The sequence below is a fragment of the Melospiza georgiana genome, chromosome 14 (assembly GCF_028018845.1).
Source record: "Melospiza georgiana isolate bMelGeo1 chromosome 14, bMelGeo1.pri, whole genome shotgun sequence".
In the NCBI taxonomy this organism is placed as follows: Eukaryota; Metazoa; Chordata; class Aves; order Passeriformes; family Passerellidae; genus Melospiza; species Melospiza georgiana.
Genome location: NC_080443.1, coordinates 20554588 through 20581102, shown reverse-complemented (window position 1 = coordinate 20581102; position 26515 = coordinate 20554588). Strand labels below are relative to the sequence as shown.

Genomic DNA, 26515 nt, shown 5'->3' with positions numbered 1-26515 from the left:
GCCCTGAGACACAACCTCTGCCCTCGTACATCCCCTCTCGCTGCCTGTGTGTTTCCCTCACACCCCGCTGTGCCCCCATCCCCAGCAGCAGGAGCAGGAGGTGGTTTTGGGGTGCTCTGGGCACACGCTGTTCAATAAACCCAAACTCCTCAGCAGGGAGAGCCAGGAAGAGGAGAAGCCCCTTTGAGAGCACAGCGGAGCTCCAGAGAGCGGCACTGCAGCTGCTGGACCAGCACCAGAACCTGGCTGAGCTGCTCCTGGAGGTAGGAATGGTGGATCAGCACCAGAACCTGGGGGTGATCAGCACCAGAGCCTGGCTGAGCTGCTCCTGGAGGTAGGAATGGTGGATCAGCAGCAGAATCTGGCTGAGCTGCTCCTGGAGGTAGGAATGGTGGACCAGCACCAGAACCTGGGGGTGATCAGCACCAGAGCCTGGCTGAGCTGCTCCTGGAGGTAGGAATGGTGGATCAGCAGCAGAACCTGGGGGTGATCAGCACCAGAACCTGGCTGAGCTGCTCCTGGAGGTAGGAATGGTGGATCAGTACCAGAACCTGGCTGAGCTGCTCCTGGAGGTAGGAATGGTGGATCAGTACCAGAACCTGGGGATGATCAGCACCAGAACCTGGCTGAGCTGCTCCTGGAGGTAGGAACAGGACAGCTCAGGGGGTCATGGCCCAGGATCACATCTGGATGACATGGCTGTCCTCATGACAGCCTTATCTTGAGCCACTGTTGTGATTCAGCTCTGTTCTCCCTCTCCTCACACACTGATTTTACACTTACAACAGATAATGCAAATATCTCCCACAGTTCAGGATCTGTCTTTCTCTAGAGAATATTTCCCTTTATAAAAAGAAAAAGAGGATTTGACTAGAAAATGATCCAACATTTGGACATGTTTCATCAAATATTTATGGCCACACAGCTTCACAGAAAGATGAGGATTATAGAAATTCTGCTACTGGTGCTGCTGCTGAGCTGTTTGGTCCCTGGAGATGAGGAACTTTGTCCTGTATCTCCTTTTTTATGAATAAACTGACAATAACTAAACACACATCTCTTGCAAGGTGAAATCTGTGCTTTTCCGCGTGGGAGCTCCGTGTTAATTTCACTTCAGTTGCTCCAGCAGTGCAGGGATGGGTTTGTAAATGTGTGTGACAGACATCTAAGTGTTTTATTTGGTTTGCAGGTGGGAGATTCAGCCAAGCCAGGTGTGCAGGATGGGGGAGAGCAACAGGGAGTGTCACCAGAGTCATTTATAGGTGAGCACCCACCAGGCCAGATGTGGGGGAAGAACCCTTCCTCAATATTCAATTTTTGCCTTTATGTGCAACCCCAGTTTTGCTTTCTTTTCACTGTTTTGGTCCTGTTTCTTGCTTGCCTGGTGATGACAGCCTTGTGCCTTGCTGTTCAGTCTCTGTTCTGCAGGAGCAGGCCTCAAAGCTGGGTGTGCCCACAGCGACCTTGGCAGCCAAAAATGCCATTGCCAAAATGGAGCAGATCTGCCAGGATCCTGCCAGCCCCTCCAGAGTCCCACTGCTGAACTCGGACCAGAGAGTAAGGGGAGAGCCTTGTCTTTAATTTGGCAACAGAACAGCCCTGCTAGGTTTCACTTTAAGCCCGGTTTACCTGCTCTGATTCAGCCCCAAACACGAGTGGACACTCATTCACTGAGGTGCTCGATTTGCTTGCAGAAGTACAAGATAAATAAGAAGTGAAGTTTAGGCCTTTCCCCTGTATTCCCTCCATCATTTGACCCTTTAAAGAGGAGCAAACAGGGCAAAGCAACAATCTGGTTTTTTGAGAGTGTGTTATTCACAAAGGGAATTATTTCTGCTTCGTTTCCGGGGCGATGCCAGAAGAGATTGACCTGCCTGCTTCAGACTGTGAAGGATCTGCTGGCAAACAGCATGTTCTGTCGCTCCCTCTTCTGCCAGGACATGTGGAAAATGAAGGTGAGAGCTCATGGAGGAGCACTGTGGTGTTACACCCCATGAGGATTCACCCATGGGATGTGGCATCTCTGAATTCCTGGGAACGACTGGTTTTCCTGACCTTCCAAAGGCATGAGCTGAGTTACACATGGTGGGGCTTTTTGGTTGTTCTGTTTATTTTGGAGCAAGTTCAGTGGGAACTTCCTTGTGTCTGCAGTGGGATTTGCTTTTTCTGTTGAGGTTTGGAATGATTTGAATTATTGGAAACTGCCACAAAAGGTCACTGACAGCGCTGTGGTGATCAGGTGCTGCTTCTGGGGTCCTGTGCAGAAACCCCCAGCTGACAGTGGGGTGACACAGTCCCAGAGCCCTTGTGGGCTTTGCCAGCAATATTCCAAGTGTCTTTGGCATCCTGGCTCTCTGCTTTGTTTACCTGGGAATGGTGATAAGGCAAAGTGAGGGCACAGAGAAAGAAACCAGATAGCAGATAACAGCTTGTGCTGCCTGACAGATGGGATGTCTTGATTTCATTTGGTGTATTTTGTGGAGACAAGAGGTGCTGTGAGTGGAGTCAAGGGCTTTTTATGAGTGGGAGGGCTCTGATTCCTCCCTGCTCCCATGGGAAAGGAGGAAAGGCTGATCTGGCCAGATAAAGGGCTGTGCCCTGGTCTCAGATATCCTCTGCTGAGCTGAAAATAGAACTGTGTGTTTCACAGGCTGATTAGCATCTCCTGGTCCTGGGGCAGACATGGGATAAGGCAGAGATAACTGTAGCTGAGGGTGTTACAGTGAGAATTAGGTTGTGAAGACAAAGAATGCGTGTGAGTTTGGGGTCAGGGTGTGAGGCAGCTGCTGGTCATGGCACAGAGCTCCTGGGGCTTTTCCCTGTGCCCAAGGCTCCCAAATGCCTCTTCCTTCTCGGGGTGGGGAGGTTTTGTGCAGGTGTTGGTTGTGCCTGCAATGATCAGAAGCTGCTGCTGCTGCACCTTTCCCCTGCCAGGTGCTCCCTGCAGGGCTCAGGGCTCCCCTGGATGTGGGCAGGAGCTGGAAGGGATTTACAGGGCAGCAAGTGCATCCACACAGGGGCCATACCTGGTGCAGATTTTTGTTCATTTTCCCTTTGTGTCCATCAGCCTTTCCACCTGCACGATTGCAGAGTCTCTCCCTGTGGTCTCCTGCAATCCCAGCTCTGTTGGGATATGGACTTGAGAGTGGCAGCCTTATTCCACAGGGACTAATAAACAGTTAATAGACTAAAAGACAATTCTCTGATCTGGCTCTGGATCTGCATTAGCAAAACCTGAACCTGAGTCATGTTACCTGTTTCCTGGGGTATCCCTGATCCTTTAAATCTGCAGGATCAGCATTATTCCAGAGGGGAAAGATGAATATATTCATTACTTGTCCACGAAAATTTAAAATGATGATGCATCTACAACCCTAAACCTCTCAAAACTTCTAGAAAATGCAATCTCTCATCACCAGGCATTTGCTGTGTTGTCAGTTTTAATGCTGGGCGGTTGGAATAAGCAGAATTGAGCTTTATTTCTCGTGTGCCATGTGCAATAACCAAATGCTGAGTGCCCAGAGCAGGCTGTGACCTGCTGCTGCTGTGTCCTCAGGAGCCCCTGGTGCTGGAGGCCGTGTGGCACCTGCACAGCTGTGACATCGTGGGCCTGGCAGAGCTGCTGGACAGGTGAGCAGGGCCCTGGGGGCTGCAGATCCCCCAAAGCCTATTGGGGCATAATCTGGGATTAGTCATGAGTGTTCTGGAGGGAGGATATGGTCAGGTGCTGCCCAGGGATCAGATTAGCAGGATTTAGGAGCTGCTCTGGGCTTGGGGGGTTACTCTGGGGTGATGAGCCCAGTTCAGGGCAGGGGCTCCTTGCTGGCCACCAACTGGATTGAGAAAGTCTTGCTCTGCAGAAGGTGGGTGCCTCCATCCTCACCAAATCTTACACTTTTTTGGTCTGGCAGAGTTAACCTCCAGAGAATTGTTAGTCTTAGAATTTTGGTTTTTTTGGTTTTTGCCCCCCAACAAATGTCCAAGACCGAGCTGGGCAGGGCTTGGAGCAACCTGCTCTGGTGAAAGGTGTCCCTGCCCAAGCAGGGGGTGAAACAAGATGAGCATTAAGGTCCCTTTGAAGCCAAACCACTCCATTACTCCACGATCCAGAGCTAACAACTCACCCATTTGTGGAGTTCAGGTTGTCTCCTTATTGTGTCCCAGTGATTTTCTAGGCTTCTGGTATTGGTTAACTTGTCTGTTCACGATGAAAGCAATTTAAGGGAACCAAGGGCATAGATTAATAATTTGATTTCCTTTTTGAAGGATTTATATCTGAGTGTCTTAGAAATTGGAACTGAAATTCTTCTAGCAGAGGTTTCCCAATGGAAACTTTCATGTCAGGGATGGGGAAATACTTGGATGCACAATTTCACCCACATTTTTCCTTTGCATGTGTGTGCTGTGGGGCCTTTTTATAAAGCAAATAATATAAAAAAGCAACTGTAAAGCAAATGTGCTGGTCCAAATTAAATAAAGGAAGTGGCACATTTAGGGCAGAGGGCACAGGTGGAGACAGCCAAGCCTTACAGAAAACAGGAGGGGTTGAACTGAAGGTGCTTTTGTGTTGCAGGAGCCCAGCAGGCCCAGCAGCAGTGGAGTGGCTCTGCAGAAGCCTCTGTGGCCTCTGTGAGCAGGCTGGGGACGCCTCCTGTGGGGACACCTCCTGTGGGGACACGGAGCTGGCACAGAGAATTCTCTCAGGCAAGGCCCGGGGCTGGGAGCAGGGCAGAACCTCAGAGATGGAGCAGCACAGGCCTCACTTTGTGTTTCCTTACCTCATTTCTCTGAGGAATGTATTTTTTTTATGTTTAGCAAATTTGACAAATTTTCTCCCTTTAAAAAATGGTTGGTTTGAATTTTTCCATCCCTTGGAGTTAAGGTAACTCAAGGAAGTGTAATTGTGAGGGGTGTGGTTCAGGTGTGATGCACTGGCACTGTGACACTCAGCAAAGCCCAAGAGAGATTTTGGGCCAGAAATATTTCAGAGTTCCATTTCCCCCCTGTCCATTTCTGTTATTTATTTCCTTAGCTTAGTTAGGAAAAAATCCCCGCAGTGTCTGAGTGTGGACCAGTGCAGCTGGTCAAGTGCAGTTCTGCAGAGGTTGCAGAGCACAACTGCAAATTCTTTAGGCTTTAAAATCCTTGAAGTTCTGGATTCTTTCTCCTGGGAATGATTTTACTCCAGGACAGTAAATGATTGCTGTTAGTGGGGACTGTTGGGACAGGTGGGAGGGGAAGGAGGAGGTGACCTGTGTGCAGAGGGAATGCTGGAACACCAGTTTTTGTCTTGGTTTGCAGACTTTGCCATCGTGTTTGTTCAGCATGGCTTTGAGCAGCCCTCAGAGCTGGGAAGGAAGGTGGAATTCCAGAAGGTTGCCTACGTAAGGACAAATGAACCTGGCTGCAAATGGTGCTTTAATAAAGCAATGCCATTGATCTCTGGCTCTTGCTGAGTACAAACAATTCAGGGCTTGGAGCTGCAAGGGGAGGGTGCTGGTACAGGTGCAGGAGTGGGGGAAATGGTGAAACCAGAATTGAGATTTTTATGTATGGAGAATTGCTCCAAGGTGGCACATCAAGGGGTTTTTTAACTTCCTTTCACCTGGATTGCTTGGTGTTCCATTTGAATATGAGACATGGAATGTTGTAAGTTTGGAAAGTGCTGCCCTTCTGTCTATTTTATCTGTTCTATTGCACAGCCTAAGGTCAAAGTGAAGCTTTAAGAGGGGCAAAACTCTTTGAGTCAATTTACTTTTTCTGCATTGAACTGCAGCCCTTTGAAACTCTAAATCCATTAATTTGTCCATTTTGAACAGATCTGCCGTGCTGTCTTACAGAGGATGCTGGCGTGTGAGTATTGCTGTGGTCCCAGCTTTGTGCAGCCACTGCTGCCTCCAGGACTTCCATGCCTTGCTCACTGCTGAATCCCTGAGGAGAAATCCTTTGCCTGGCTGCTTTGTCTGTGCTGTTGTGCATAATATTTATGTCACTGATTTTATTTGCCTCTGCTTTCCCTGTCGTTCTCCTGAAGTGTCTCCAGACACTGCAGGTAATTTCTTGCCTTTTATGCTACTTTGTTTTTCTGCTCCCAGCTGTAACATGATATAGATACCTGACCTGATTTCCTGATTTTTAACAGGTTTTTGGAAGCAGGTGGAGCACAGAGGTTAGGCCAGGATCAGCTTTGCTGCTTGGATTTATTTTTTTTTTTCTGCCTAGTAAATTAGACTTTGAGTTGCCTTTTGCTGACTCACCGTTTGGATTTGCAGACCAATGTTTTCTGAAACCTCTACTTTTGTGCTGAGCCAAGACATCTGGTGTAGGTGTGGATTCTTTAAACACCAGTGTTCATCAACTGCAACGTGCCTGCCCTGGCCTGAGCTGCCCTGGTGCCTCTGCTGAGGGCTCAGCCTGGCAGCAGCTCCTGATTTACCGGCAAATCCTGGTGCAGGGAGGCTGAACTCACTCGCATTGGGTTATTTTTGTCCTGTGTCACAGCTGATCCTCACGGGGAGACGCTGTAGCTGCTGCTGTCCTGTTCCTTACACACCCCTGGCTGGTGTCACCTGCCCATGCAGCTGCTGTCGCTGCTGTCTCCTTAGTGGCAGCGATCCCTGCTTTCCCTGCTGCCTCCTTTCCTGCTCGTGCTGCTGCTGTCTCTGCTGTAAGGGGACCCCATCCAGGCCAGGGCACCTCCCTCCACCCCCGTGGGCACTGCCAGCCCCATCCCCTGCCCCAGGTGTCACAGGGAGCGCTGTCTGAACACTGAGGTGCTCACAGACCTTGTGAGTTCTTCTAAAAAGCTGCAAGAGAAGTGCTTCATTATTTAATATGCATGGATCCCATCTCAGGTGGCCCTTTAAGAGTTGAAAACCAGCCCTTGTGAGCAGAGGAGTAGTGATTTTGGAGGAGGAGGAGCAGGCTGTTGGCAGGCAGACAGGAGTCTGCATCCTGCTCTTCATTTGCCCTTCCCATTTGCGCAGCCTGCCCGCCTGCAAAATGCATTCCAGCAGGTTTATGTAAGATATTTTATTAGTCCATACTTTGGGGTCACCTCTGAGGGGTCCCACTTCATTAATCTCTGGAGAACATTAGGGTTTTTAATGTAAAAGAATTCCCTATTAGTGAAGACCTTCCCAGGAGGAGAAGGACAGGCTGGCAGTAGCAAGGGAGCAATGTGCTCACTGCAGTGATCTGGCAGGGCTGAGCTGCTGTGCCTGAAGATAAGCTGAGTTTATCTCCTTTGCTTTATTCTCCCCTACTTAACCTTAGAGTATTCCTCAGCAGGAGAGGAGAGCGTTGCATCCTAAAGCCCTGGTGGCATGTGAGGGGCGTCTGCTTCGCTGCCCCTGCTCAGGAAATTTCCTTTTCAGGGTTTTTTTTTTTCTTGACAAAATTATTTGAATACACAAACCGAGCTCCTTTAGCAGTGAAAGAGGAGGGTTTTCAAGGCGAGGCGGCACAAAGCAGAAGTGCTGCTGCAGCAGCCTGCAAAGCAAAGGCTTTCCCAGGCTGTGGGCTGGCAGAGGTGTGGGCTGAGCATCGCCAAGACAACCAAGCTGCCAACCTGTCTGATCTCCGCCCGTTCCTTTTGGGGCAGATGGAGCTTTTAAAGGAATTCCTGCCATGCAAATGGCACATTTCAAACGCGTGGCCCTCCCCCAGCCTGCCCTTTGTCTGGACCGGGCTTTGCAGGGTGCTTAATGCAGCTTGTGCAAATCCCAGACAGGCTGCGCGGTGCTCGCACTCACTGGGGCTGGGTTTGGGAATGAAACCCTGATTTACATGCGTTTTTAGATGGCTTCGTTATTAGCATGTTCTTTGGAAAGGTTTTAAATTGGTTCAAGGGCAGTGGTAATAGTTTCTGAGTCCCTGTGTCACTTTGGAGAAAATCTGAGAAGAATTTAGCACTGCTGAGTGGCTTCTGCACATTTCCTTATGGGGTCACCTTTGCAAAGGGGCACAAATTGCTGATCCTGTTAATTCCCATGTGGGATTTACACAGTTCTTTTTGTCACAGTTCTTTTCTCGTTGGGTTTTTGTGTGTTTTGGGGTCCAGGGGTGCTTGATGCTGTCGGTAAAGAGAAGCAGGAAGATGTTTCCATGGTGCAAGCTGTGAGGTTCTGGTAAGAAACGTTCCAAACCTTGTCAGGAGGAGTTTTTTATCCACTGTTGCACTTCTTACTGAAATAGGAGCAATGCTGTGGGGTGTTTTTTACTTATTTACACACACCCCCACCTCTCCCAGTGCTATTTGTGCTTGGTATTCTCCTCTAATAAAATATGTGCAGACAAAAGTGCTTGTAAAAAAGATAAGTGCAGGAACGAAAGTGGATTCTGGCTGTGCTGGAGCCAACCCTGGACCTCCCTCTTGCCAGAAATTCCCCATCAGGTTTCCTCACTGCTTCTGAGCAGGAACACCTGGAAGGTGAAATCATCTCCAATTCCTGCTTCCAAACCTGTTTTATCTAACTGTACATGTCACCTTCAGCCCCATGCAGGGGTACCCCTCAGACTCACATTTAATCTGATGGCTGCAGAGTGCTGAGTAACCATTCATTGTTTTGGGTTTTTTAAATACATACCAAAAAGGATGTGTTTATGGCAATTTGAGAATACGGATGTAGGATAAAAATCAGTAATTCCCCCTCAGCAGCAGCTGGCTGTTCCTATTTCATCAGCAGCTGGTGGATCACATACTATCAGTGCCTGGCTGATCATAATGAATCAGTGCCTGGCTGATCACCTGGCTGACAGTGTTTCTGGTATCTCCTTGTCCTTGCAGGCTGAATGTGTTCCACGTGCCCCTCTATGGAAGTGTGGCTCACCCGGATTCCTTGAGGCAGTTTTTCAGACACACCCTGACTGAGGTGCTCACCTACAACCCCGTGCTGAAAGGTGGGAATGGCCAGGGACAGGGCTCTCTCCAGGTGTGTCCAGGGGTCCCCAGGTGTGTCCAGAGCTCTGCCCCACACTGAGTGGAGGATCCAGACCCCGAGCAGCCTCCAGGCTTCTCAGCTCCTTCCTGGGGTCTGTATAAGCAGGGTGCCAAATCAGGCAAAAAAAGTCACCTGAGGGTCATAATTCAGGAGAAGATTTTGGGCAGGAAGGTTCTAATCCTGGATCAGTGATTGTGGAGCTTGATGTTTTTGGGGAGAAATCTGTTTGAGCTGTGAAATCTGCTGTGCAGTCCCCAGGAGCTGTGATCTGGAGCTGCTCGTCTGTTGTGTGGGAGAGCTGTGTCATTGCTGGCTCCCAGAGGAGAGAGGTTAATGAGGGAAAAGCTGATTCCCTGCTGGTTCTGGGTGCATGTGCCATGTCAGCCCACGCAGATGGGATCACAAAACAGCTCTGGGGTGACAGAGCCATGGAGGAATTGCCCAGTCCTTGTGCCACAGACTGATGGGGGACAGAATGGGCGGTGTGTAAAGGGAAACCTCTGTGTTTTGGGCGTGTTAAAACCTGCTGCTGGGGTTTTCTTTCTGTGGGTGCAGTGTCTGATGCCATCCAGATGCAGAAGGAGTGGAGCTTTACCAGGACCTCTCCCCTGCTCACGGCTCTGTATCGCAAGGTACCTCTGCCTGGTGTCACCCAGAGAACTGTGTTATGCTGGGTTTGTTTCCACTGGAAAACCTGGCATCAGGTTATTGGAAATTAGTGCAGCATTGTCCAGTTGCAGCATCCAAACCAATCACCAGAAGCTCTGGGGGGAGGAAGCATGAAGAAAAAAGAGCAACAGTGAGATTTGCTAGTGCAAAGCAGTTAATGAGAACAAAGATGCTGATTGGAGATGTGAATTTTCACTGCTGCAGTGAATGTGGAGATGTGAATTTTCACTGCTACAGTGAATGTGGAGATGTGAATTTTCACTGCTACAATGAATGTGGAGATGTGAATTGTCACTGGAACAGTGAATGCGGAGATGTGAATTTTCACTGCTGCAGTGAATGTGGAGATGTGAATTTTCACTGGAACAGTGAATGTGGAGATGTGAATTTTCACTGCTGCAGTGAATGTGGAGATGTGAATTGTCACTGCAGCAGTGAATATGGAGATGTGAATTTTCACTGCTGCAGTGAATGTGGAGATGTGAATTTTCACTGGAACAGTGAATGGAGAGATGTGAATTTTCACTGCTGCAGTGAATGTGGAGATGTGAATTTTCACTGGAACAGTGAATGGAGAGATGTGAATTTTCACTGGAACAGAGTAAGACACGAGCTCTGAGAGAATGGGAATTTTACTGTTTATTGTAGCTGGTGCTGGTTCCAGTCCAGGCTGATATTTGGGCCTGGGAAGCTGATCCAAAAGCTGCAGGACAGCTTGATAAAGTCAGAGGAAAGCCTGTCAATCCTGTGTGTATTTCCCTCTTTCTTGTGGCTGTGTGTCCCAGTTTAACAGGAATTTCCCTCCCTGCAGCTGCTGGTGGCATTCAGTGTGAAGGAATCCGTGTGCCAGCTGCAGCAGGTGCTGGAGACCCACGAGGTGAACTGGCAGCACGTGCTGTCCTGTGTGTCCACGCTGGTGGTGTGCCAGGCTGAGGCTGGGCAGCTCTTCAAGGGTAGGTGGGCACTGCCAGCCTGCGTGTGCCCCTGCTGCTGGGGGGCAGCACAGGGCTCCTGCATGGCAAAGAGCAGCAGCACAGCACACCTGCTTTTCCATCAGACTCCCCATGTCTGTGGGGATGGCAATGCCAGTCCTCGTGCCTGCCACTTCTCCAGCTCTGAGTACAGCCCAGGGTGGTGGTTTGGTAATTACCTTCATCATTAATTGGCATGGTGGTTACTGAACCTTAGTTCCACCTTTGCTAGCAGAGCTTGTTTGTGAGAATTCCTTACTAATTATCCCAGCGCTGGACTCCCTGCAGGGAATCCAAGTGTGTTTGACACTTGAAAGGGCATAAAAAAATAAAATCAGACCCCAGAGGTTCTCCAGGCTGCAGTACATGTCCTGCCTCGTGTTTTATCTCAGATATTTGTCTTCATTTGCTGCAGAATACCCAGCACTGATGTCGGGAGCAAAGTGTGAGGTTATTGTTTGATGTTCCTAGATCTCCTGAGCCATCTCCTGCTCAAGGCCTTTGGGAATTATGACATGGAAAATATGATCACTGCCTTCCTGATCGCCCGCCAGGCTGCTCTGGAGGGCCCTGCTGTCTTCATGCCTTACTCTGAGTGGTTCAAGGTGAGACTCAGGGAGGCCTGGCCTGACTGGGAGCTTTGTTTTAATTGTGTCAGGCAACCTGTGCATGAGGAATGCTCTGCTGCGTGGAGAGAGCCTTGTCCCAGACAGGATAGCCAGGAATGAGAAAGGGGAAGAAAAATAAAAACAAAAAGTACAAGGGATTGTATTGATATTAGGAATGATCGAATATTTATTACTGCCTTTGTGTCTGCAAAGAAGAAATTTATTTGGTTTTCCCCAGTTTTCCCTCCTTTCATCTTTTAGGTCCACCTGGCCTGTTGTAGTTATTTGCTAGGAATGCAGACGTGTAATTGCTGTTATTATCATCCCTTGGATGGATGGCAGTGTCTTGATAAGCAGCACTGTTGTCATTGCACAAGCTGGGGGTTATGGCAGAGGAAGCATTGCTCTTTCCTGGAGGTTTGCATGCAGCTGTAATTGCTGTGTTTGACCTTACAGATAATTGCTTGTTGCTTTTAACTTAACCAGGTGGGTGTTTTAGGGATGCAAATCCCCACGCAAATTCTACCTGGAAATTCCTTTGTGTGAGCTTGCAAATGTAAGCTCAGCTTTGGCTGATAGAGTGTCCAGGAGGTATCAGGAGGTAAACTGGTTGTGTTCCTGTAGTCCCAGACTGGTTGTTTTCCTCAGAATGCCCAGGTAAACCTGTGTAGAAACCTGCAGATTTGTGATTCCCTTATGAATATCAGTCTTCTGGTGCATCTCAAAGGTGCCTTGTGTGAGTGTTCTCATGGCAGCAAACTTCCTCAGAGACTTCTGTAAATCACCATGATCCAGGAGAGCCTCTCTGCCCTGGAGCCAGGCTGGGAGAGCTGGGGGGGCTCACCTGGAGAGAGGAAGGATCCAGGGAGAGCTCAGAGCCCCTAAAGAGGGACTGGGACAAGGGATGGAGGGACAGGACACAGGGAATGGCTCCCACTGCCACAGATCAGGGCTGAATGGGATATTGGGAAGAAATTCCTGGCTGTGAGGGTGGGCAGGCCCTGGCAAAGGTGCCCAGAGCTGCTGTGCTTGCCCCTGGATCCCTGGCAGTGCCCAAGGCCAGGCTGGACAGTGGAGCTTGGAGCACCCTGGGATGGTGGAGGGTGTGGCAGGGGATTGGATCTAAATGGTCTTTAAGGTCCCTTCCACCCAAACCATTCCATGATCCTGTGAACTTTCTCTGGAGATTTCTCTCCAGAAGGGTTCTCCTGACAGAAATGGGATCTTTGGGATTGGAGTGCTGGGTTATGGCACTGCTTGGATGAGGTTTCTCTCCACACTGAAAGGTTCTCTTGCCATGTTCCCCTGATCCAGGCCTCCTTTGGGAATGCTGGTGGCCACCACGGGAGCAGTAAGAAATCTCTGGTCTTCCTCTTGGAGTTCCTGTCAGAGCTGGTGCCCTTTGAAGCTGCCCCGTACCTGAAGGTGAGCAGGTGCTGACAGAGATGGTTTAGGTCCAGAAGTGCCCCAGAGTCACTGCCCTTGTGCCTGCCAGTGGGTTCAGCTCATTAGAAATGTTGTCATAGCAATTGCATTACTTCTGTTCATTATTCAAACCCTTTTCTTCCTGCAGTAAGGAGGGACAAGATGATTTTATTGACGGGGAGAATTCCTTTCGTGGAATTAAGTTTGAGCGCTTCGCCGATTTTGTTTGTTTGTTGTTGTGAAAGATTATGTCAGTTGCCATGAAAATGATGTATCCTTAAGCAAGCAATGACACCTTTGGGGGGTGTTTGAGGTGCCCATCAGCGAGAATGAGCTGGATTTTCCCTGGCACTGGCAGAGCTGTGTCTCTCCCCTTGCAGGTGCACATCATGTTCCCCCCGTGTGTGCCCGGCAAGCACCGCACGCTGCTGCTGGAGTACATCACCCTGGCCAGGACCCGCCTGGCCGACCTGCAGGTCAGCACAGCCCAGGGAGGGGCTCCTCTGCCTCTGTCCTACCTGCAGGCTCTGACCTCTGACCTCCCCAGGTGGCCATCGAGGACATGGGGCTCTATGAGGACCTCTCTGCCCCCGAGGAGGCCGTGCAGGTACTGCTGCTCTGTCTCGGATTCATCACCACTCATCCCTTTCCCTCTGGAAAAGCACTGGGGTTATCAACCCTGCTGCCACTCCAAGGCTGAGTGTGCTGCCAAGCCTCCAGAGGTTTTGGTGGCCATCAATACTGGATCTCTCCACTTTTCATGGAGTCACAGTTTATAGGCATCTTGATTATTTTCGGTGGAGCACTCCATCTCAGTGGTGTGGGACCAAAGGGTGGGTATTCAAAGGAGATTTGGGGGTGGATTCTACACTCTATGGCTCATGATGAATTTTGGGTAACAACAATAATTTATAAGGAAGTGTTTGGCTTTATTATTCCTTCCTACATTTGGATCAGACGAAGAGGACTCACTCACATGATTACATGAAATACAGGCTGGAGGCAGGGTGGCTGAATATAATACAAGAAACCCAGTCCTGTGGTGAACTCACGGGCATAAGTGAGGATTTAATTTAATTTCTCCAAGTCTGGTCCGGTTGTCAGCTGAGAAACTTGTTGCAGCTTGAGGTGTGTTACAACTCAAAGCAGAGGAACCCGGGGTGTCGGTGCCTCTGCCTGCAGGCACAGGCTGCAGGTGGGGATGCTGTGTCCTGATCCCACACGTACAACTGACATAGAATCACCATACAGCACATTGAGAGCAGAAAGGGTAAGTTCATCACCACCCTGGGTTCCTCACATCCTTCTCCCCTGTGAGGCAGCCCCAGGCCCAGGCTCTCCGTGATGTGGAAAAGGCCCTTCAGATATTTGAGAGCAGCAGGAAGATCCCGACCTCTGTGATAGAAGCCAGGTACTGTGTGCTTCTCAGCTCCCCCCGGGCTTAGCTGGAACAGTAATAATGATAATAACAATAATTGTAGAAGCCAAGTCTGAATCAAAGTAAGGAAACAAGAAAAATTGAGGATGTGAGCAAGGGAGGTTTGGGGAAGTTCTTCCCACTTCCTGAGGAGTCATCTCAATAGAGGATGTTTGTGGGGAGAGTGAAAAGGCACATTCCCCTGTGCAAAAGGAATCCAAAATGATCACAATAAAAAGCAAAATGAAAGAAATTAAAAACCATTGGCTAATCTGAACCTGGTTTGTCTGTGGTTATGCACATGAGCATGTTGTATTTGCAGGAGCCAAATTAACTCCTGAGGAGTGGAGATAGCACTTTGGACCCTTGGCATGGTTAACACTTTGCTCTGTTTATTTCCCAGCATTTTCAGACGACCATATTACACTTCCTGGTTCCTGCCAGCCCTGCTCAGGCCCCGTGTGGTCAGTATTTGGCTTTTTTCTCTCCCTTCCCATCAGCTCTGTGTTTGTACACAGATCATTTGCCCCTGCCCTGCCTTTTCCTGTCTTGCAGCTCCCAAAAACCCCAGATGGACGAATGGCTTTTATAGACTCCCTGAAGAGGTATTCAGAGCTCCCAGTGTTGTTTTCTGTGCTGCTGGGCTTTCTGTTTGGGACATTTGATATCAGATTATCAGAGGCTTTGACACCTTGGTTACAACCAACCTCTTGGCAGGGCTTGGTGCTTGCAGGCTGTGCATGGAGGAGTTTATCTGTGCAGTCTTCAGGTGTGTAATCAGTCCTCTGGCCACTGTGAAATCATTATTTAGGAGTCCCTCTGGCTCCAGGTACATTTTTTATGCAAATCTTGAAGGACACAGCTGAATGTAAAATTTCCCCAGGAATTCTCCCTCTGTGGAAGGCTCTTTGGGAGGGGATAGGGGGGCAGTGAAAGATGAGACTGAAATGTCTGCTAATGCTCCAGGGGCACCAGGGTGATGCCCCAGGAGGACACAGCTCCTCTCAGGACTCCAGCTTGCCCTGCCTGCACGGTTCAAAGTGCTTTTCTGCACTGCAGGGGCAGCTCAAGTTTACATCCAGTAGTTCCTCTGTAGCCTCTCATGAAGGAAGAATGTTTGCAGCACCGCCTGCAAATGAGGTGCTGGGCCCTGCCTTGTCATTCCAGTCTGGCTCTGAAGTTAAAGGCTGCATCACTTAGTGAAATTAAAGTGGTGAGGGAAGCAGCTGAGTTCTGGGGAGCCTCCTGGGACGTGCCCTCAGCACTAAATGCTGAGGTCACACCTTGGTCTCAGCACGTTCGTGTTTTACATCTGTGAGTGCTGCATCTCACAGCCCACACTCTTATGGCATCTTGGACGTCAACTAGACATGAAACGGGCATGAAAAAATTAATTAATAACACATACAGTACTGGGTTTGTGTGTGCTACGTGTGTGCAGTGCTTTCTTTGAAACTCTGGGTAGAAATCTCTGCCCCTCATGTCAGATGATTAAAAATGCTTCAGATGCTCTTTATGCTTCAGAGTCCCTCTAATTACATTTCACAGAAGGGCTGTTGTTTGTGCTTATTTAATAAAGGCAGTTTGTGGTTATGCAGGGTAATAAATCTCCTCTTTTTCACAGAGCTGACAAAATACCCTCAAACTTGTACTCCACATACCTGCAAGCCTGTCATGCCATGAAAGAGAAGGTGTTACAAGGTAAAAAATGCAACATTTGCTTATGGATCAATGTGAAATGGTAATTTTTCCACCGCTGCCCTCCTGAATTGAGCATTTTCAAAGATTTATGGCTGAATAGGTATTTAATCCATATAAATAGGTGCTAATGCTGTAGCAAGCTGTCCAATTCTCACTCCTGCAATGACTTTTTCTGCCAGCCCTGCCTGGGTGGGATTTTTTTTGCAGTGCCTGGGAGCCCTGTGCTGTGCTGAGGCTGCAGATGCTGCCTGAGCCTGAGCTGGCTGAATTCCACCCCCAGGACCTTTCCATGAATCAGCACTGCAGCCTGGGCTGGGGATTGCTGTGCTGGGAGCTGCTGTGCTGATCCCCTGTGCAGTGACTCTTGTGCTGCCCTGGCATCCTCCTCTGAGAGGGGATTAAGGAGATCTGAGGGGCAGGGAGAGGATTCAGCTCCTGCTTTGCACATGTTTGGGTGGGAGCTGAGCCCGGGCCCCATCCCTGCAGCTTTACTGGGCAGGGCTGTGGATGCTTAATGAGGATATTGAATGAGGATATTTAATGAGGATATTTAATGAGGATATTTAATGAGGATATTTAATGAGCTCTGCTGCTCCTGTCAGCAAGTGGGTGCTTCAGACTCACCTTTCCAAGGGTTTGCACACAATGCAAAGGTCAGGCTGGGTGCAGGGATGGTTCCCAGTGTCAGTGTCAGCCTTTGCCATTTGCTGCTCTTGCTGCTGGGGGATTCACTCCTGGCCCCTGCACAAGGAGCTGTTCCTGCCTAACAAACCCTGGGGGGTTCTGGGGCTGGGGCAGTCACTGCTGGTGTCTCTCTCTAGTGGGAAAAGGAATTTCCTTTTATTCCTTCTCTTGAACAAGAAGCCAGGGTAGCATGGGACATCTGGAGAAGCTGATGCTGTGTACCCATGCTGTAATGTCTGTGTGCATTCTGACCCCAGCCTTGAGGACAGAAAATGTTTCTGTGGGGGGCAGAGCTAAAGGAAGTGGGAAGAAAACTCTGGAAACAAAACTTTTTTGCCTCTCGCCTTTAAAAAACCGAATTCCTTTTTGCAACTAGGCATAAACCCATAAATTATTAATTAAATAGCACATTCCGAGAGTAAAAACAAAGCTCTGTGTGTGGCAGACTGACAGTTTGGGGTTTTGTAAAAGTAAATTCTGCTCCTGCGGAGAGTGCAGGCAGAGATTGCTGAGTGCATTTCCTCTCCTCCCTGTCCAGATGCCTCCAGAGCAGAGCCCAGCCATCCCAAGGAGCCTTTGGAGCAGCTGGAGGCTGAGCTGGCTGAGCTCAGGACCCTGGTGGTGCAGCAGGCTCAGTGGGAAGGTATGAGGGAGCGATTCTCATTGTCTGTCCCAAAAGTGCCTGGATAAAGTGTGGCTGGTGCTGGCAAAGGCACAGCAGGAGCTACTGACACCTGGTAATCCTTCAGAGCTGATAATCCTTCCAGCTGTGAATATGTACATGTTAATGTGTGGTGTACTCCGGCCTCATCTGGGGCTTATCTTTGTGATAACCACGCCAATCTGCTGCCCCACTCCTGGGCTCACCTGGTGACAGGGCCCCCTTTGGAAAGCAGTTTCCCCTCTGGTGTGAAAACTGCTCCTGGGGTGTGCTGGTAAAAAATAATGCTGAGGATGCTGATCCACCATGTCCCAGCCAGCATTTTTGCTTATTAAAGCTTTTCCTAATATCCTTTTAACTCTGATTGATTAAAGTTTGCATTTTGCTTGCTCTTGCTGCTGTGGGGGGTTGTGAATGTTTCACACCTTCTCTCCTGTGCCCCTGTCCCCACAGAGGTGGCAGCTCAGCTGGCCCTGGTTTCAGACAGACTCCGCGGTGCCCTGGGGGACAGCAGCGAGGACAACGAGGCTGCTCCTCCTCGCAGTCCCCGGGTCAGGGTGGCTGTGCCTGCCCCGGGGCTGTCACCCTGTCCCCAGAGGGTGAGTTCCAGCTGCGGGGTGGGGCTGGGCAGGGAAATGCATCTGCACGGCAGGCGGGAGAGGAGGCTGCTTTGTCTGCAGGAAATGCACTTCTCTTGTCTCCCTCATCCTGCCCTGCACAGCCTTTTTTCTGTGTTCTAACCACCTGGAAGTTGCTGGATGGTGGGATCTGGGGATATTCTCTAAAAGGCTTTCCTCAGCAGCCTTGCCTGGGTGTTTGTTGTGTGCTGGGCTCATTCCTGGGCTGTTCTGGGCTTCGTTTTCCATCCTTAGTGGCAGTGGATCTGTGTCGCAGACATCTTTTCATGTAAAATCCTTTCTTTAGGATTTTTCCTCCTGAGAAGCTGAGAGGCCTCAGGGACAAAATGCAAACAATGGTTATCTGCTGCTGTGGGATGCAACAGGTGCATCTGGGATTGGTCTTATGTGGATGTTTGGAATTAATGGCCAATCACAGTCAGCTGACTCAGACTCTCTGTCCCAGAAAAACAACAATGAAAACAAACCTTTGTTTTCATTCCTTTCTATTCTTAGCTTAGCCAGCCTTCTGAGGAGAACTTTTTCTTATAGTCTCTTAGTATAGTTTAATGTAATATATATCATAAAATAATAAATCAAGCCTTCTGAAACATGGAGTCAGATCCTGTTTCTTCCCTCGACCTGAGACCCCTCACAGATCTGTACAGCTTGGAGTGAATCTCATTGACCAATTTGTTTCCTTGTTTTCATGTCAGGAAATGTAATACACACAAAGCAGAAATCTGGGCTCAGGCGTGCAGCCTGGCAAGCAGGAATCAGCAGTGTGGGTTTTATTCCAGGTTTATTCCTGGTGCTTTTTATTTCAGGTTGTTGATCTCCTGCTGACATCATTCTGCCAAACCCTGCTGGCTGCTTCCTCTTTCAACCCTCCTGACAGGTAAGTCCAAGAGCAGAGAACCCAAAGTGGGTGATAACAGAATTCCAGCCCTTGTGCAGGGCTGAGGAGGGACCCTGGCTGTTCACAGTGCCAGGCTGGCAGTGCAGCTGAAGTGTCTGCACTCCCAGAACCAGGGCACTCTGAGGCACATCAGTGAATAGACCAAGTTTCTCTGTTGTCACTCACAGGTCCCTTCAGCAGAGTGGCCTTTGTCTCTCTGTGCTCTGTGCCAGGGTTTGAACACCCCCAAAACAGAGCTGGGTGCTCTGGCTGGGGGATGGCAGTGGAGCCAATGCCTTTGGTGCTGGAATTCCCTCCTGGCAGGGGCTGGGTGGGCTCTGGGTGGGCTCTGGGCTGGCTGAGGAGCAGAGGCAGCAGTGCCTGCCCTGGAGCTGCAGCTCAGCTCCTCCTCCTCCTCCTCCTGGAGCAGAGCCTGCAAACATCATGGGCAGCGTGTCAGTGCAAAATCACTTTGATGGGCAACAAGGGCGTGCTGAGGAGCTGGCTGTGCCTGGGCAGCCAGGGCATCCTTCCCTCTCTGGCACTGCTCACTGCTAAAAACCTGGCTGAGAACTCCCTGTGACAAACAGAGTCCCAGGAAATGGTGTCTGAGCACAGCTCCCACCTGGCCTGCTCTGAGGGTGGGTTTTTCTTATCAGGGCCTTGTCACAGCAGTTCCTTCCTGCTTTGTGTTGTGATCCCATTTATTGCTGAGCCCCAGGCAGCTCCTCCTGTCCTTGTTGCCCCTTCAGAGGCCACTTTGGCCATGGGAGAGGCCAGCAGGGTTTGAGATGCCCACAGTGCCATCCTTGTGTGAGCAGGGCACTGCAGGGTTCTGTGCCCAGGTACCCCAAAGTGCCCTTGCTGTGAGCCCTGTGTGGAATGATAATTGTGCTGTGTTTACAGACGGGCCTGGAGCAGCTCCAGGCTGTTTGAGCATCTTTAATTAGCTGTTGCTGTGTTGGGGATGGGTTTAATGAGCTTGTGGTTTCCCGTGCTGCAGGCAGGGCCCGTGCCTCTCCCTGCTGGTGAAGATGATGTGTGGACACAGGAATCTCCTGCCTGCACTCCTGGCCAGGCTCTGCCAGCTCCTTTATCACCAGGTCAGCTCTGCAGCCAGCAATCCTGCACAATTCCATCCTGCTCCATTCCATTTCCTGACCTGGGGGGATGGACCTGTCTGGGCTGCGCTGTGGGGAGACTTTACTGCCCTCCAAAAAAAAATACTCCTCAAAAAAACACCTCTTCCAAAAAAATACCACCCCAAAAATACCCCTCTGAAAAAATATCCCTCCAAAAAAAACACCCCTCAAAAAAAAAAAAAAAAAAAACACTTCCAAAAATATCCTTTAAAAAAAAAATACCCCTCCGAAAAAATAGCCCTCCAAAAAAATACCCCTCCAAAAAATACTCCTACAAAAATACCCCTTAAAAAAAAACCTCCAAAAAATACCCCTCAAAAAATACCTCCAAAAATACTCCTCCAAAAAATATCCCTCAAAAAAATACCCTTAAAAAAAATACCCTTCCAATAAATACCCCTCCAATAAATACCCCTCCAAAAAAATACCCCTCAAAAAAAAAACCCTCCCAAAAAATACCCCCCCCAAAAATACCCCTCAAAAAAAAAAAAAAAAAAAAAACAAAACTAAAAAAGCCACAAACCCTCAAAAAAAAAAAAAAAAAACTCAAAAAAATAAATACCTTCAAAAATCCCTTCTTTTGTCAGGGAGTGTGAAGCTGCCCTCAGGAACACGAGGAGAATCTTTCCCTACAGAAATATTGCTTGTGGAAGGTTAATGCATTCTGAGACATTTGAACAGAAGCTAAAATAGGCAAGTTTAGGGAAGAGACAAAAGAAAAATGGTAGAATGCTTCACTCCTGAGCTTCCACGTTGAATAATTCAGTTGTAAAAGTTTAAAAATAAAACTGAGATACCCCTGTCTGGGCTGCAGGGTTTGTTATTAAAGAATTGCTTGGTTTATTTCCTTTGCCCTGTGATATTGCACGGGTGAAAATAACAGGCTGATAGATGAAATTAGCTGTCAGAGAGGCTAAAAAGCCTTGAGAATCCCCAAACCTGAATTTACAGTGAATTATTTCAAGTTGCTGTACTACAGAAACCTCCAGTTCTGCTGTGGGTTGTCTCTTATTAACCCTGCTCAGTTTTTACTGCACTGCTGGAGATGAGAAACAATGCTCTGCTCCTTCACTAAGTCTGAGTATTTTCTGAAAGGTGTTTTGGTACAAAAAAGGTGTTTCAGAAAAGTGTTTTGGTACACAAAAAGGTTTTTCAGAAAGGTGTTTTGGTACAAAATGTTCCAATAATACAAGTGAAGTATCACAGTATCAAAGATGAAAATTTAAAATGCTACAGTGAGTCAAAAGGTAAGAATTTTACCAATGAAATATTACAAAGTGACCAAAAATATCTTTCCTGCTCTTCACGTTTTTTTGCCTCGCAGGGTCCTTCCCTCGGTGCCGCTCACATTTTGGGACTGGCAGCTTTTGTGATCCACTTAAGTGAATGCAGAGCTCTAATTCCTGCAGTGGAGGCCGATTTTGGGCCCTCTCAGGCTGTTCCTGGCAAGGCCCTTTCTGTCTCAGAGTACTGGAGCTCCTTGCTGCTGTGCAGGACAGAGGAATCCTTTGTCTTCTGCTTGAGGTGAGTGGGGCATCCCCTCCATCCCTGCTCCCCCAGGTGTTTGGGATGTCCCCCTGGAGCATTTCCAGAGCTTTTGGAGGTGTTTGACCCCACCAGACAATGGGATTCTTTCCTTTTCCCTCCCAGGTTTTGCACTGCAGCAGCAGCTTACCTGATGTGCAAGTTTTCATCCTGCTCCCGTGAAGAGTTTTGTGCCTTGGTTCCTCCTGGCCTGATTAAAAAGGTAAAAGGGAAAAAAGTTCTGCTGTAACTTGTGAGAAAGTTCGGTCTCAGCCCAGGTGCCTGTGCAGGTGTCACCCTCACCAAGAAAACAGAGTAGAAATAAATCTGTGTGCCCTCCCCTCTTAGCCCTGGGTACCTCTGCTCCCTGGGCAGCTGCACACAAGCAGAGCTGGCTCTGGGGTGGTTCTGGGGCAGACACTGTGCTTTTATTCCAGCTGCAGCCCCTCCTGGTTTTATCCCAGCTGCAGCCCCTTGTGCAGGATGTGCTGGATTTATTCCAGCTGCAGCACCTCCTGCTTTTATTCCAGCTGCAGGTTTGCTGGTTTTATTCCAGCTGCAGGTTTGTTGGCTTTATTCCAGCTGCAGCCCCTCCTGCAGGATTTGCTGGTTTTATTCCAGCTGCAGCCCCTCCTGGTTCTGTTTTTATTCCAGCTGCAGGATTTTCTGTTTCTGTTTTTATTCCAGCTGCAGTTCCTGATGCAGGATTTGCTGGTTTTATTCCAGCTGCAGGTTTGCTAGTTTTATTCCAGCTGCAGTTCCTGATGCAGGATTTGCTGGTTTTATTCCAGCTGGAGGATTTGCTGTTTCTGTTTTATTCCAGCTGCAGTTCCTGATGCAGGATTTGCTGGTTTTATTGCAGCTGGAGGATTTGCTGTTTCTGTTTTATTCCAGCTGCAGTTCCTGGTGCAGGATTTGCTGGTTCTATTCCAGCTGCAGGATTTGCTGTTTCTGTTTTATTCCAGCTGCAGTTCCTGGTGCCGCGGCTGAGCTCGGAGGCTCGGGCAGTGCCGTGTGAGGAGGCCCAAAGTGCCCTGAGCTGGAGCTCCCTGTCCTGCCCCTCTCTGAGCTACAGGAGAGCCAGCCTGTGCCTGTGGAGGCAAGCAGCCTTCCAGGAGCTCTTGAAGGAAAAGGCATTCCAGGTACGAATCTTTTCCATCACCCACATTCACCCTCTAATTCTCTCACTTTTTTAGATCTGCCCTTTGCAGTTTCCTTATTGGTGATCAAAAGCTTCTTGTAAGAACTGGGTGCCTGAAAGTAAGGACTGGATAGCTGAAAAGTTGTCTGGCAGCTGAGTCATGAGGGCTGGGTGCTGTTTGATGGGGATGATAAGGTGGAGAGAGGAAACCAGAGGTAAAACTTTTGTGTCCTACTTCTTGGAAAGGCTTGGCAAGCCAGGAATGCAGAGCAAAGGCCTGGCCATCACCCTGCTCCCTCTGTGCTCTATGGGAAGTGGTGGAGAGGCAAACAACTGGAAATCCTTGCTTTTCTGGTGCTTTGTGTGTGATGGCAACGTTCCCTGAGCCAGCCTGGCTCAAACCATCCCAGCTTTTCCCTTTGTACCACCCTTGCAAAGTCTCTGATTTGACAGAGCCTCTTTTTATAACTACTTCCTCCAGAACCAGTTTGTCTTTGTGCAGAGGGGTTGGGGTGTTCCTGGAATTGCTCCTGGTGCCTGGCTCAGTGTCCAGGGCTGGGTTCCAACCTCCTTTTGGTGCCCACCCTGTCTGACTGAGGGGCTTGGCTCATTTTGCCTTCATTTCTAATAACACACAAGTTCATCCTGGTGCCTGGGCCTGGAGGTGCTGAGTGTGTTGGGAAATGTCAGAAGTGAGGGTGTGAGACAGCCTTTATGGGATCCCATGGAGTTTTGAGGGCCAGCAGGGATTTTTAGATTTTTTTTTTTAATATGAGGAACAGCACAGGAACTTCCTTGGCTTGATGTCTCTTGTTTCACGTCTCTCAGTCCACGTGGGGCTGTGTCTGGAGGTGGAGTGGAGTGGGTTTTGTGCTGGTGCCTGCTCTGCACGAGTCATTTCCCTTGCTGTGCCTCCCTGCTCCTGAATCCTGGCTTTCCCAGCTGTCTTTCAGAGAGTGGCTGCTGCTGGAGCTGGAGGTGTGCCCTGACAAGGACATTCTCTCTGCTGCAGAGAGGTGAGGCCGAGGGGCTCTGCTGGGGAGGGAATGGCCCAGGAGTGTCCCACCAAAATTAGGGAAGAGCTCTGAGGATCAGGGAGTAAATGAGCAGGTGCTGCAGGGTACAGATGCCTGATGCCTACTGTGGTTTGTGCTGAGCTCAGGCCCTGCTGGGATGAGGGGTGTGTGTGTTTTCATTTGGGCAAGGCCAGCCTGGCCTGGTGGAAGGTGTGGGAGTGGATGGGCTTTGAGGTCATTTCCAACCCAGACCATGCCATGGTTCTGTGGGCTCACCCTGCACGTGCAGCCCTTCCAAGCCACTTGTCACAAACCCTCCCTGACCCTGCAGGAGCTGGGTGGGGTCTGCTGGAGGACTCCTGGTGTCTGTACTCCCCTGGAGCTTTATCTGAGCTCACATCACTCGCCACTCCTGCTGTGTGAGCTTCCCTCTGCATCAAGGGAAGGGCAGCATGCCAACATTTCCTGCTTTCCCCACTGCAGACAGGATTTCCATCACTGGGCCATCTATCAGAGGTACCTCCCTGCACCTTCTGCTGCTGGTGGCTGTGATGGAGACCTGGAGAAGGCCTGTGGAGTCATCCTCAATGCCATCCTGGACTCCTCCCACAGGTATTCAGGGCCATGCCTGCCCTCTCTGGTTCCCTTCCTGGGGCTGGGGATGCCATTCCCTGCTGCCCTGCTCTGCTGGAAGGGGCTCTGGGAGGTGGCCCTGGGTGACTCCCAGGCCCTGCTGAGGGTGGCAGAGCTCTGGGGCTGCAGCCACAGAGGGGCCCTGTCTGGCTGTGCGTTCAAAGCTGACTTTGTACTCAGCTCCGTGTGGCCAGACAGGCAGCAATGCCCCCGGGGAGTGGCTGGAGCTGAGGCCCAGGAGGGAGCTCAGAGGGGAGCCACTGTCTCAGCCACAGCTGATTTATGGCACAGTGTTTGAGCTCTGTGTTCCTCTGAAGCATCTGACCGTGCTGAGCTGTGCTTTCCCCTGGGCCAGCAGTGCCCCGTGTGTCCCCAACTGTCCCCAATTCCAGGCTGGAGCTGGGGGGCTGTGCCCACTCGAGGACGTCGCTGAGCCCTGAGATCCTCTGCAGGCTGCAGGTGATGATTCCACGCCCTGGGGTGGCTGTTTGCTCCTGGAGCCTGACCAGAGTGTCCCCTCATGCTCACTCTGACCTGTGGGGACTGAGAGGGGTTTTTCTCGTTGCTCCCTGGTTGCTCCAGAGGATCAGAGGGGGTTTGGGAGCAGCCTGGTGCAGTGTGGCCCTCACTGTTCCCCATCCCCTGTGCAGGAGCTGGTGCTGGAGCTGAGGTGCAGGCCAAAGCTGCTCCCTGGCTGCTCAGCTGCCCAGAGACCCTTGGTGCTGGAGCTGCTGCAGGGGAGGCTGGCAGGCACGGAGCCAGAGCAGGGATCTGCCCTGGGCCAGCAGCTCTGGAGGCAGCAGGAGCTGCTGCTGCACAGGAGGTGAGAGCAGCACTGGGCACTGGGGAGGCCTCCAGGGCAGCTGGGCTGTGCAGGGCCCTCCCCTCTGCTGCCACAGCAGGTGACAGTGACACTGCACGCCTGGGCACAGCCCTGCAAGGGACACTCATTCCCTGGCACCCACTGGGATTAGCTGTGTGCCTATTCCGTGTGCCATCCTGGGCTGCCCTGGGTGCCACACACCCTCCTGGAGGCTGATTGTCCCCCTGGCAGTAACCCCAGCTCTCCTCCTTCCCTGCCCAAGGGTTCTGCTGGGGCTCCCTGCATCCACCCTGGTCACCCTGTGCTGGAGAGGGAGCAGAGCAGTGCTGGACTGTGACAGCTTCTTCAGTTTTGTGAACTCTGAGCTGGTAGGTGCTGTGGGCCAAATGGTGATTGCTCCTTGCTGAGTGTGCTCCAGATAAAGATTAAATTTGGATTTAGGGAAGGAGGTCACATCCAGACTGCCCAGAGGAGGTGTGGCTGCCCCACCCCTGCAAGTGTTCTAGACCAGGTTGGAGCAGCCTGGTCTGTGGAAGGTGTTCCTGCCCATGGTCCCTTCCAAGCCAAATCACTCCACGATTCTGTGACTCCATTTGGAATTGTGGTGGCATTTGCCACTATCGAGAGCAAATCCTTGAGAGTCCCTTTGTTTGGTGAAGTGGGTTACAGACAATCTTACAGTGCTTCTTGGAGGCCTGGGAGGGGCTGACCACGAGCCCTTCTCCCATCCCTCCCTCGTGCCAGGGCCTTGAACTGTTTTGCTGTAGAGTGAGATCCTCCCCATCCTCCTGAGAAGCATCAGGGACATCCCTGCAGCTCTCTGGGAGCTTGTTTGGCTTGCAGGCCCCTCAGGAGCCTGCTCTGTGCTCCATGGAGAGCTGATTTCTATTTATCCATCCTGGCTGGCCTTTCAGGCCCTCCTGAACAGCCAGAATCCTCTGTTCCCCCTGGCCTGGATCCATCTGCTGCTGCTCCCGGGGGCAGGGGCTGCCAGCCCTGCACACAAACCACCTCACCACCTCCCACCAGCTCAGCCGATGCTCCCCAGTCCCAGGGGCTTCCTCTGTGCTGCCTGAGCCCCTAAATGCTCTCAGGAGATCCTGTTCCAAGGGGAGGGAGTGATGGTTTTGCTGATTTTGTTTCCCTGCCCTTATGTTCCTGCAGAAGAACGTCAGCTCCAGGGGCTACGCGCTGTCCTTCGACATCACCGCTCACTTCTTCAGGGTAAATAATGTGCTCCTGCTGGGCCTGACAGAGCTCTCCTGTGCTGCTCCCGTCCTCAGCCTGCTGGGTCTGTCACAGCTCTCCTCCTTTGCTGCTCCTGGCCCTGTCACAGCTCTCCTTTGCTGCTCCTCTCCTCTGCTCCTGGCCCTGCCAGAGCTCTCCTCCCGGCACACGGGGTGCAGAGGGGCTCTCCTCCTTTGCACCCTCCTCTTGAGAACTCCTGGTTAATTCCCAGAGGAGCAGGACCCAGGGAGGTGAGGGGGAGCAGCGGGAGGAGGCAGTGCTGGAGCAGAATTTCAATACAATGCAGCAAAGCCCTGCGGGGAGGAGCTGCCGGTTGATGTCGCTTTTGCTGGGCCGTGCTGACCCCTAGAGTTGTCTCTGCTTAGTTTGCACAGCTCAGCGATGGATTAGAGCAG

The 26515-nt window shown here is 50.4% G+C and overlaps 1 protein-coding gene across 1 annotated transcript in view; it reads left to right on the top strand.

Moving 5' to 3' along the window:
* FANCA (FA complementation group A) overlaps window positions 1-26515 on the top strand; it is a 319775-nt gene that overhangs the window by 290 nt on the left and 292970 nt on the right. Inside the window, exons 2-34 of the mRNA XM_058034414.1 lie at window positions 154-263; window positions 1190-1262; window positions 1415-1557; window positions 1860-1955; window positions 3557-3630; window positions 4574-4704; window positions 5302-5384; window positions 5820-5853; window positions 8063-8129; window positions 8789-8901; window positions 9498-9574; window positions 10423-10564; window positions 11054-11187; window positions 12505-12615; window positions 12996-13091; window positions 13163-13222; window positions 13938-14026; window positions 14436-14496; window positions 14588-14637; window positions 15657-15733; window positions 16956-17060; window positions 17532-17677; window positions 18523-18593; window positions 19597-19696; window positions 21060-21259; window positions 21386-21482; window positions 22225-22401; window positions 23343-23416; window positions 23900-24028; window positions 24442-24508; window positions 24700-24872; window positions 25135-25240; window positions 26037-26096. Coding sequence (XP_057890397.1) covers window positions 154-263; window positions 1190-1262; window positions 1415-1557; window positions 1860-1955; window positions 3557-3630; window positions 4574-4704; window positions 5302-5384; window positions 5820-5853; window positions 8063-8129; window positions 8789-8901; window positions 9498-9574; window positions 10423-10564; window positions 11054-11187; window positions 12505-12615; window positions 12996-13091; window positions 13163-13222; window positions 13938-14026; window positions 14436-14496; window positions 14588-14637; window positions 15657-15733; window positions 16956-17060; window positions 17532-17677; window positions 18523-18593; window positions 19597-19696; window positions 21060-21259; window positions 21386-21482; window positions 22225-22401; window positions 23343-23416; window positions 23900-24028; window positions 24442-24508; window positions 24700-24872; window positions 25135-25240; window positions 26037-26096 — 3326 coding nt within the window. The remainder of the gene's footprint in view (window positions 1-153; window positions 264-1189; window positions 1263-1414; window positions 1558-1859; window positions 1956-3556; window positions 3631-4573; window positions 4705-5301; window positions 5385-5819; window positions 5854-8062; window positions 8130-8788; window positions 8902-9497; window positions 9575-10422; window positions 10565-11053; window positions 11188-12504; window positions 12616-12995; window positions 13092-13162; window positions 13223-13937; window positions 14027-14435; window positions 14497-14587; window positions 14638-15656; window positions 15734-16955; window positions 17061-17531; window positions 17678-18522; window positions 18594-19596; window positions 19697-21059; window positions 21260-21385; window positions 21483-22224; window positions 22402-23342; window positions 23417-23899; window positions 24029-24441; window positions 24509-24699; window positions 24873-25134; window positions 25241-26036; window positions 26097-26515) is intronic.